Here is a 12,592-nt window from a genome sequence, read left to right on the forward strand (position 1 = left end):
TCCACATCACCAATTCTCCCTTCTTTACATTGGCTGCCTAAAGAGAATAAAATTATCTTCAAGATTCTGTTATTAGTACATCATTCAGTTCATTCTCTATCTCCGTTGTTTTACCGCTTACGTAATACTCGAGTTATACGATTTATTAATACATCGCCAAGCATTAAATATCATTTGTGCAGGACACTTTTTGTATGAAAAGAGAATACATGGAGATTATTATGTTTATGTTGATGTAGTTAGTATTACCAATTGTGGTGCTTTATCATTCCGTCAATCTAATCAGACATGTGTAAATTTATACAGGTACTTCACACTGATTTGCATTTTCAAAATATCAAGCTATTACACTAGAAAAATATTTTTGCATCGACCTCTTCTACGATGAGCTCTATTTTCTCCAGTAAACGAGAACATTTGCCTTCAATAGCCTCATCTCTTTTCAATCCATAACAGTCCTTACATGCATTTTCATATACCGTATCTGGAAGTTCATTCCCTTTGTCGAAACGCACTTTCTCATCATCACAGTAGAAATAACGCAGTCTATACATAATACTGTAACTAAGTGGACTTGTTTTTGTTTTTAAACTAACATAAAACTTTCTTCCACCACAAAATTGTTCATTTTCCCAAATCGCAATTTTCATAAGAAGATGTGCACTTCGCAATTACAAGCTATCTCGTCATCGCATATTACACAGTCTTTCCCGTCTGAACTGACCTCAGCTGCACTGCATTCTACATTGGGATGGAATATTCACTCTTTCTCCTCATTGGAAAAAGGTCCTTTCTTCTCCTCCTCCTCTTCCTTCTTCTTCTCCTTCTTTTTAATTGAGGCCATCGATATACGAGCTTTGTTCTTTTTATTTCTAGCAGCATCACAGTACAAAATATACAGTATTGATAATACTCTCAGTCAGTCGGTCTGTCTGTCTGTCTCTTCATTGTACTTTGTTTCATTTTTTTTCAACTGAATAAACAATACACTCAACTTGAATAATGATGGTATGATTTTAAATAGTAAATAATCGAAATTTCAGTTTAATCTTAAGAAACACCGCGAAAGAAGATTCAGACATACAATATTATTGCAGTATAACAGAAGAAAGTGAACATTATGGTAGCAATGGTATGATCATATGAAGATTGAAAAAAATACACTGTACCTTCGATTTACAGTAGCTACATAACATAACGCAAGGTAACGAAACAAAACAAAACATAACATAACATAACATAACATAACATAACATAAAGTCGTCAACTCAAAAAGATACCCATTATGGTTATTTCGAATTCAAAGTGATCTACGTCAACTATACTGTACACAGGCAGGTTCCCCCCCCCCCCCCCAAAAAAAAAAAAAAAAAGTGTGTAAGTGGTTGTACATATTATTTCTCTTTTTGGTCCACTTCCGACATAATCTGGTACTCATGCCACCCTTAATAATTAAATATCGAAATTTGTTCATGAAAATGTGAAAACTACAACTTTAGTTAGGCTGTCACCGGCAAAAGGCAACTGTACTACCTTAGAAACACCAAGACACATAATCAACAATAATTTTCTTAAAGTACAATATTTGCAGTTGAAAGACGGTCAAGCACTATGAGGAATTATGCAGCACAGTTGAAATCAAAATGGCAAAACTGGGGAAAGGTTTAATCCTACATGCGACATAAGGTAACTTTGATAGCAATTATTGCCTTTTTTGCAGTATAAGAGAAAAAAATGAAGGCTTCCTTGTGAGATATCACGCCTAAGTTTAGTACACTGTAAATTTACTTGTCTTTTGTCTACATACATTGTTAAAACACTGAACAATGATCAAACCACTTAAACAAGAAATATCAACATTGTCTTCATCTATAGTATCATGCAAGCCGCCGCGAATTTGGAACGAGACGGAAGAATGTATGAATATTACACCACGATTATTTTCGTTGTCGCTCAAAAGAGAGAAAGTGCGGTATCAAAAAAGATTAACACTAATCAATTCCGACAATACCACTTCCTTAATGCCACTTAATAGAAATCGTACATGACTGAATGGCAGGACTAGGTGAAACACTAATAACTAGGCAAATTATTGATATCGATTTTGTCCACACGCCAACAAAGAAGCGAGCTGCATTTCAGCCCGACTGATTTCAGCTTTCATGATTCGATCGTGATGAACATAATAAATGGGGACGAGGCTTCAAATTAGACCATTCTCGAGTAGGAGCTCAACTTCGCTTTCTTCATCAGCAGGTAGACAGGCTCGCGGATGCTCATCAAGACGGTCTTGACGATGAAGAAGATGAAGGCGAGGGAGACCAGCACGCCGGCGTAGATGAAGGCGGGACTGCTGGTCTCATTGCCGTTAGCCACCATGATGGCGCTAAGAGCCCATACGAACGTCGGGTAGACCATGAAGACGTACCGGGTGTAGCGGTCAATGACCCAGAGATCGAAGATGAAGAACACGATGAGATCGGCGGCGAGAATGGTGAGGGAGACGTAAGTTGCTGTATCGCTGGAGAAGGACAAGGAGCAGGCGCAAGCAGAAGGAGGAGAATTAAGGCAAACAACTTGAAAGCACCGTACACATGAGGAAGTGCAAAAAGCATAACGTAATAGAACGGACGTTCACTTCCAGACATGGATAAAAAAACATGCATTACGCGCAGTTCATGAAGAGTTTTATTCACTTTCTTTGTTTGTTTGCTTGCTTGCTTTTTTGGCTATAATATGCTGTTTTATTTTGCTGTTTTGACAACTTTACCGTACACGATCATTAGAGGCATGTAGTTTCTATAGGGGTCACAAAAAGTGGCTTACGAATGCATTCAGCTCAGGCAAATGCATTTCCCCTTTTTTATCAGTGTGTAGGCCTCACTTGTCGAGTCGGGAAAACATATCTCAGAAACGGCTACCGTAGTGGAGAATGAGTAAGTGAACGGAACGAAGTGACATTTTCCTTCGAAACATATATAGGCTAGACCTACAATAGCCTCTCAGGCACTCATGACATAAAGGTAGCAATAAGACATTTAAGCTGTGCTGTTAATGTTGTTGTTTATTGTTGCATGCAGTGGTGATGGTGATGGTGGTGAAGGTGGTGGTGGCGTAGGTGATGAGTTTCTGCTGTTGTTTAGCCTACCTGGGGAAACCAAAGTCGTATATGATGGCAACGGACATGTTGACGGTAGTTGCCACTGTGGCCCAGGCAGCGTAGATAGCCAGACCATTGTGGATCAGGATGCGGTAACACCAAAGGTCGGGCCTGCAGATTACAGAGACGAGAAGGAAAATTGTGATTTGAATGGCGGCAATGTGACAGCGTCGATTGACAAGGCCAGTTTTGAAGATGTACGACCGCTAGTGAGTATACTCGGGTAGATAGTCATAATGTGGCGTCACATACAATGACCTTCTCTTCAGTATAGCACTAGTCTATGTGTATTTTAAAGTGATATATACTGTTCGCTGGCTGCGAACAAATCACCTAAGCCTTCTAAAGGCAAACCGCATGATTGTCCATGTTCACAGGAGTTGAACCAGAAGGAAGTGTGCAACATACACCACTTAAACGCGTATTCGAGGGAAGAGAAATAGCTAGAAATGGACTACTTGGACTCTCTTCCACGTGCCTGCTAGGATTCTGCTAGGATATCGAAAGCTCAGGCCCCTTTTGACTCCATTTTACGCCATTGGCTCGCCACTATTAGATAAGCAGTTTTCAGCAGCATTTTTTGCTACATTCATTGTGGGTTGTTATACTGTACATGTAACACCCTATTCCTCGGAGCTACACTGAGCCACGTTTTCAAACCATACTTGGGCTTCAGTACCGTGAATCTATACTGTTCCACGTATACTATTGCTAAACTAGTATGATACCATTGAAAACGCACCTACTCAAGGGCTGGAGAGTGTGTTATCATTAAGTTGCACTTTATCACTGAAATAACCACAAAATTTTTAGCGAGATCTTCAACAACGTTGATCAGTAAATCGTTCCGGTCATGCCCGTGGACTACACCAGGGAGGTGTGTCTCTCACACACATCCCTGACTCCATCAAGGAAGATCCACAAGCCAAATGGTTTGCGCTAAGAGGAGGTAGGTTGCTTGGTTTCGTTTTGTTTTTTGTTTGTTTATTTTATTTCCCATCTGAGCAGATGACTGGATAGCCCATATATTCAGCTGCACTAGCTGGTCTTCCATGGGTCCAGATGGATGTTGGGCGGACTGTTTCATAGGGTTCTCCACCCTGCTCTTTGCGATGAATGAATAAAGCAGTATTTTTTACGTGTACGAATTGTGACTCTCTCACACACGAACCCTCCACTTAGAATGTTTTCCATCTTTGGCAGAGGGGTCGGTACGCTGACACACCTCAGCTAGCTCGACTTGGGAATCGAACCGGGGTCATTTTGATTGGGAGGCAGACGCGATACCAACTGAGGCATATCACCGGTGAGAGAGGGTAAATCCTTTGAGGTTGGTAGTAAAGAGAGGTGGTGATTATACTTACTCAGCGAAAGACTTGAGCTCGCTGAGGAACTGGTTAACCCTTGAAAGACTGCTAATCAAACAGGCGTAGAGGGTGAGTGCAATGAGCAGCAAGGCGACCGTGGATCGGGTCAGATACTCGCGGTCCCACAGAAAGAGCCAACAGATGCTCGCCGCGTTGTTCATGCAGAAGATAGTGAGGAAAGGGATGGTGACGACGGGCGGGTTCAGGTAGGTCGGCCCCTGGCTGTTCCGCCGACAGAGCGTGGTCAGCATATATATCAACCATGCCAGAGTCCATAGGTAGATCAGCCCCCAGATGGAGAAGGCATAGGGTGCCGGGGTGACTGGCGTCGGGTATTTGGCGGAGAGGTTGGCGATGGTGCTGTGGAACCAGCCTGGTAAAGTGCAGTGTTAAAATAACAACAATGACGTTTTCTGTAATTCACCAGTAACAATTCAAATTTTTAAACACTTAATCAGCAGATTTGAAATAATTGTCCTTCACGATTCAACAGAATGAAGGGACTTAAGTTGTGACAATGAAGTGAAAGCCTTCTCTTTTGTGACATAAGATATGGCGACTGAAGATACAATGTACTGTGATGCCTTGAACAAAATTTAATATCCTCTCTGTTCCTCAGTTTCGGTAGAATAGAAGTAAAGACTCGAACTAAGCTTCATGATTGTTTCGATTAAACACAAACGATAACCTTACTCATAGCAATGACAACGACTGGCTATACTTATGTTTACGGCCTTCTGCTTTCTTGTTGAATCAAATGTACTGCCTTTTCTGTATTTGGGATTATGCAACCATAAATGTCTTCCAGTGGTTTTGTTATGCATGTAGTATAAAGTGCACTTCTGTATTGCTCTTTTGTCATATTGTTATGTTTCATTTAAGTTTGTCACATCCATGTAATCTATTTTGATTTGATTTGAGAAGCTGAATAAATAAATACGAACGAAAGATATTTCACATAAACAGAAAGATAGTTATCACATAAATAGAAAGATAGACAGAAAAAGAGATAGGGATTGTGATGCTTAAAGAGGTACTACAAAGATAGAAGAAAAATTATAAAAAAGAAAGGGAGAGAGAGAGAGAGATAGGCAAATACTAGTAGCTGAGAGAAAGAATTGAAATTAATCGGTGGCACACAATGTGGCTCGCACTTGGCTGTGGGCGAGTATTATACAGAAAGAGAATAGTGACGTCAGATGTGGGAGAGAGTGATATTCTACAAATCTTCAGCGCGGTAGTAGGCCCTACTAGTAATCGGTAGCCTTACCTAGAGACAGCGGCGAGTTGGGGCCGACAGAGGACTGGAAGCTGGTGAAGAGGTTGACGAGGAAGGCGATAAGGGCCACCACCATGCCCTGTGGTACGGTCACTATGTCCATCGCTGTTTGTCTTGTAACCTTACTGAGAAAGTACCGGTTATGGGTATGAGGCTATTTGTATTGAAAAGAGAAAGAAAGATTATAACTAAACAAACAGCTTCAATGAATACATACATATCGGACAATTTTCCTTACAGAGTGGATTGAAATAAATGAGCAAGACAATACACATCGACACATGCCGCTAGCCAAAGGTCAAACATGAAAGGAACAAGCTAAAACTTACAGGACAGGCGCCATGCACGTTTATGGTTCATTTTCGTGCATTGTAGGCCTACATCACCTGTTGAAAAAACGAGGTTGAGTACTCCTGAACGATTAGCTGCGACGTCACTTATATCAAAATTTCCCACTCACTAAGTCATTCATTGTACATTATATATCATTGATTTTTTTTTTTTTTTTGGGGGGGGGGTTCGAGGTCCTCTACGTTTTACGCTTGCTCATTTTCATTTTGTCGTGTTCCGTATAAATGTTATGAGAATAGATACCACAGAGAATCAAGTGCATACAATTACAGATAGTGTGGTGGACGGATTATCTTTTAACAAAATAACACCACCGTTTAAAAGAGGGATACAGTGATTGTAGCATTTTTTCTTCTTTTTGGCGAAAAATAAATCCAAAAAAAAAATCTTCAAAGGCAATCCAACAAATGATATCAAAATAACGCTTTAATGACTAAATATGGTAACAAAGTAATCTGCCTAAAACTCAAAGACTGTCTGTCAGATCTTCGCATAATCAAATCAAATCTTAGCAATTAGACATTCGGGGCTGTTACACTCAGTTACACGTTTCCACTTCTTCCGAGTGCACAGGTGACGATTTTCTGAGCGTTGTGTTGTTAGATGTCATGTAGCAACATGAGGACAGGAGTAAAATTGATAATGTTCTTCCGTTTTAGTGACAAAATTGATATCACACGTTAAACCTTCTTCAGATATCAGACATGTATGCCGATTATTCAGAAAAGTTGGTTACTCAATACTAAGCTGCCACATAGGCCAGTTTTCGGACGGCATTGATCTATCATTTTCACTATACTTTAAGACTATATATTTCTGGTCAGTTTCCATTTGTTTCCATTCATTTCTTTCTCTTTCTTTTTTCATTTCAAAAGACGCAGAGTATGGTATTCATTCAACCTGTTGTATTTATTAATTCTCATGCATTGTACACATGGAATAAACCCACTAAGGACGATCGAGTCCTGAGTATACTCGGGCAGGGGTCTACGGGAAAGGCGTGCTCTATAGCAAATAGCCTGTCATCAACGGAAAATGCATTACTTCTCACTTGAGATATGTCGGGCGCAGATTTTGGTTAGTAGCTATGAGAAACCATTGGGTTCTAGCCATAAAATATCATTTGAATATTCCATTCCAGGTGTGTATCTCGATCGATCCTGCGAAGTGCAAGTATTTCCTCTATGGATCGAAGCCTAACCATTGTGTTGTTGCGGTGGTGACACGCACGTACTGTACAATACGACACACGACACAAGAAAAGATCGAAATAATGGACTATGCCTTTTTACATAATGAATTCAATACGGCACGGTTAGAATGACACGGACTGTTCACAGGGAGAGAGTTTACGTATTCCTGAGCTGGTAGACCTACACATGTACAGGTGAACACTGGAATGGTTATGGTACATGCATATAGCTCTGAAGAATCAGTTCACATTTGCCAACAACAGTGCAAGGCTTGCAGAAGAGTTATGAATGTCAATCAACTTATAATCATAACCAATATCATCATAAATGCTGCCATTTCCACAATCACCGATTTGAATCAGCGACTCGTTTGGTGTCTGAGGTGACTGACAATATGTGTTAGAATGTCATGACACGCCAGTATAAATTATACTAGCTTTCATGCCCATATAGCAGTAGGCATATTGCACATGTTGAACTAGAGGTCATGTTTCATCTCTTTTCCCACAGGCAATTCAACGTACTGTAGTAGAAGGTACAAAATGCCCTATGTAGTATGTACTAAAGCACATATATGTATTGACCGATATCGTTTTCGCTACTGGCATTCCGACAAAATATAGTTATTCAGCATGCACTGCCCCAGGCGAACAGTCTAATCATTACACGCAGAACGTTCGTGAGTACAATACGAATGGCAGACGTGTGTACGAAGTACCGAAGCACAATCAGTGCCTTTGTGAGATTGTCGGGCTTTTATAACGGTGGTAAGAGGGTACAATTATTTATATACTGCTCTTGTAATCCTGCTTACCTTTTCGTGGCACCACAGTCACGTTTTTCTGTATGCTTGAAGTTAGATTTTATAGCATTTGGCACGTGTAGTCGGAGAATGTCGAAAATAGCTTTTTAATCTCCCTGTTATCACTAGTTGACTATCCGGATCCGCAGCGATGCGATGAACACGGAATTAACCACCTAGTATACCTATGGTGGCGTGTTGTACCAACGTGATTGGATCAAAACAAACTGCATATACACTACATGTATATTACCATAACCACTACTCTATCTCGTGATCCCTGTTCAGTCTTTCGACCTGCTTGTTTATCGCTCGATTCTCTCTCCCTCTCTCCCCTCTCTCCTTCCCTCCCTCAATCTACCTCTATATGGGACAGTCAACATGAACTTTGATCTGCACTTAAAGCCTCATCAATCACTGCTGCATAATTATCTTATATGGTTTCATTATGATTATGTAGCGCCCTATATAAACACTTAAAGTAGGCTGATGTAACGCGAACGAGACCACGTGACTCCGCAATGACTTCATAAATCTAAACAATGCCTGTCCTATTGTTTTGTTAATGTTCTTAATGTGCTTGAATGTTTATATTATTGAAAGAAAAGAATGATGCTTTGAACGTTATAACGGAAATTCTACCCATGGGAGGGTGATTTCACAAGGACCGCTTCCGCTTTACCATGTGACATTTAAACACACAAACACACACATACGTATAAATAAATAGATAAATAAATAAATATGTATATATATATATATATACTGTATATATATGTGTGTGTGTTAAACACATTTTTGTAGTACAATAATGTCACACTATATGCTTCTCATGTTTGCATGTTATAAGAAATGAGCTGCATTGATTTCGCGTGTATAATGCTAGTGTTTAACTGTCCTTTATACTTTTGTTGGAAATGAAATAAAATGAAATAAATGCAAATGGAAACAATTTGTTGTTTACATTGCTTTATACATATATATGTATATATCAAAGAGTTTCTTCCCACTGGTCATGTAGCATACGCCGATCGAAAAAGCAGCTAGGGCAAAGTGGCAGGCGGAACAATTCCACCTCAAGTAGTAACAACTTATCAACGAGCAGACATAGTTGATAGTAATCTTACCTGAAAGAGTACCTGAAAGCAAATCCTGACTGTTGAATTGACAGTACCATTCGAACCTTACACTGAGGCTGCCCATGAAAAAAAAGTAGAAAAATAAAAAAGTATAATTGAATGAACTGAAACGTAAGGGCTACTAGCCCTTCCTTTCTTGCCATCGAGATAGGAGCAGTAAGGGGGCAGATCAACACTTGGAAACAACACCTGAAAGGCCCACTCAAAAGATATAAATCCAAGTTCCACCAAATTCTATCAAAGCATTCACAATATTCTATGCAAGAAAAGAATATAATAGGGGGAAGTTTAACACTTTGAAATGTAATATGTAAGTTTTTAAGACACTAACTATTATTACATTAATTGGATAGATGTAACGGTTTACTGGATAGACACTTGACACTAAAAAATAGTTAGATTGACACTTAAAGCAATTTGAAATGAAATATGTGTTCCGAACAAATATAATGGTTTATAGGTTATTGGCACTCACACAATTAAAATCATGTACTATGTATATCCTGGATAAATATACAAATTAGTAAAAGTTGGATTGACACTTAAGGAATAAGAAAGGCATAGTATGTATAATGGCAAAATGTACGGTGATTAATTAGATCTTATTCTTTTCAATCACCAAAATTTGTTGCAAGTATAACTATATAATTATTGTAACTTGTTCACTGTTAGTATGTACATGTAAGTGTGTCATTACTTACCATGTGTCCAAAATAGGACCATGGTCCTGGTATTATTATGTTAACATAGTCTTTGTTTTGTTTTACTTACAAATAAAGACATGATTACGAACAAAATGCGTATGTGTGCATTGTGATTTGTGTGTGTATGTGTGTATGAATTATTAGTCAATTTACGAATACAAAAAGGCTAGGGAACTGAAAGGCGAGAGATCATAGTTTGAACTAATTTGTGAGCAAGTAAATATTTGCATATCTACATTAATAAACCTTTGAATCGAAGCCGGAAATGTTTGCGCAAAACTATTTGCTTTGATGCCTGGAGCCAATTAAGCTGATTAAGGCCTTTGATATAAGTATATACGTGTATGTAATATATGTATATATATATATATATATATATATATATATGTATATATATATAAGTGCATGTGTATATATATATATATATATATATATATATATATATGTATATATATATGTATATGTATTTGTGTATGCATATATACACATATATATAATATATATATATATGGTACTTTGATGTAACTTGTCAGTAAAATTCAGTAATATACATTTAACTGTTTCAAGTTTGTATTATGAAATAAATGACATTAGTTTGCAGGAAGCTTGTTGAAACATAAATCATTGAAAATCTGATCTACTGCATATGGGAATGAGAAATTTGAAATAGATGAACAGAGAGAAAAGAGAGAAAAGAAAGGTGTACGCATACACACACATTGTTATATAAAGATATAAAGATATAAAGATACATATCTACGTCACTATACATGTTATATATATATATATATATATATATATATATATATATAATATGTGTATAAACCATGAGTCAATTTACGAATAACAGAATTACAGAAAGGATATAGCGATTACGGAAAGACGAGAGAGAGAGTACAGTTTGAAATAATCTCTTACTGTCTAACTAAGCAAGTAAATATTTGCGCACTTACATTTTGCAGCCGCAAAAGTTTGCACAAAATTTGATTGTGCGAACTTTTTCTTTTCTGTTTGCTTTGTTGTCTATACAGGCAAGTAAAGAAGAGAGAAATTGAGTCACACATGAGTGTACACGCACACACACACACAAACACACACACACACACGCACGCACATACACGTACACGCAAACACGCACATTTACACAAGTAAAGAAGGATATAGCGATTACGGAAAGACGAGAGAGAGAGTACAGTTTGAAATAATCTCTTACTGTCTAACTAAGCAAGTAAATATTTGCGCACTTACATTTTGCAGCCGCAAAAGTTTGCACAAAATTTGATTGTGCGAACTTTTTCTTTTCTGTTTGCTTTGTTGTCTATACAGGCAAGTAAAGAAGAGAGAAATTGAGTCACACATGAGTGTACACGCACACACACACACAAACGCACACACACACGCACGCACATACACGTACACGCAAACACGCACATTTACACAAGTAAAGACACTTTTCAACGACACGTCGCTCAATGTACTGACTCTCGGTTTGAGTCCGTAAAAAAAACAAAAAAACAAGAAAAATTCATTTGTATAATAGTTCTGAGTGATACATGGACGAGTTAAGTGTGAAACACAATCACACGTGAAATCCTCGACGACGGCATTTGGCAACCTGACAAAGGATAATTCATCATTGGTATTATTATAACCACTGATTCACGGTCTGCTATGGAGCATAATCCTTGATGCGATTTACAGATAAAAGAAACATTACCAGAGCTACTGAGCGATTATTATTTGAGTCGCTCTCTCTTATCAAGGCAATGAGACGACGTTCCCTTGAAATTGCTTTGGATGTCTATAATGTGCCTACCTTATATCTCTTCAAGGATCGTTCATGTACGTTTAGTACACTGAAGCACATACAGTTTGATTTTATGGTAGAAACGATTAAGATACTCACATTGTGGAAAGAAATTACGATAAACAGGTATAACCAATTGTCTGATGTTCTAATTCAATTTAATTTAATTCGAATCAATTCAATTCATTTATTTTCATTCTTCTCTTTTTCCAACAGAACACAACACAGTATAAATTAGGAATTATATCACAAACGTATACATACAACTTTGCAAATGATATCAAATGATACAAATAAAGTTATATATATATATATATACATATATATATATATATATATATATATATATATATATAATGCATACTTGCAAAAATAATACATGGTTATGTTTCAGTTGAGAAAAAGAAAAGAATTGAGAGGTCCACTAAAAAGCAAGCGTGTAGATTGTGAACCACTCAAATTGAATTGAATTGAATCTAATTTAGTCCAAGCTTTCTTTACCACTAGCATTGTCTTTTGCTGATTGTGATACTCGTATAAGTTTATCATCAAATGTGGTGCATAGACCCTATACTAGCAATGTTTCTTCGAGTTTACTTGTATATCGTTTTCTGCGTTTGCTATTACTTTAAAAGTTTATTTTCATTCATTCTTCATTTTCAGAAGAAATTATATAGTTATCAATAGAAAGAGTAATCGACATCGTGCAATTTCATCCATAGCAGCAAAACTACATAAAATGGCCCGTACCATCATAAACCTATATAAAAAGCACTTTGGCACATACAAT

The 12,592-nt window shown here is 37.8% G+C and overlaps 1 protein-coding gene across 1 annotated transcript; it reads right to left on the minus strand.

The window, feature by feature from the left end:
* Positions 1-1,404: 1,404 nt before the first annotated feature.
* Positions 1,405-8,374, minus strand: LOC139742019 (uncharacterized). The gene is made up of 5 exons (XM_071652580.1): positions 8,165-8,374; positions 5,798-5,960; positions 4,525-4,900; positions 3,149-3,271; positions 1,405-2,521 (listed from the first exon to the last, which is right to left on the minus strand). Exons 2-5 carry the CDS (start codon positions 5,907-5,909, stop codon positions 2,209-2,211), a joined length of 924 nt encoding a protein of 307 aa, XP_071508681.1. The 5' UTR covers positions 5,910-5,960; positions 8,165-8,374; the 3' UTR covers positions 1,405-2,208.
* Between the last annotated feature and the right edge of the window lie 4,218 nt (positions 8,375-12,592).

Source organism: Diadema antillarum, unplaced genomic scaffold (genome assembly GCF_040938485.1).
Source record: "Diadema antillarum isolate AM-2024a unplaced genomic scaffold, OU_Dant_1.0 seq00000973_RagTag, whole genome shotgun sequence".
NCBI classification, from domain to species: Eukaryota; Metazoa; Echinodermata; class Echinoidea; order Diadematoida; family Diadematidae; genus Diadema; species Diadema antillarum.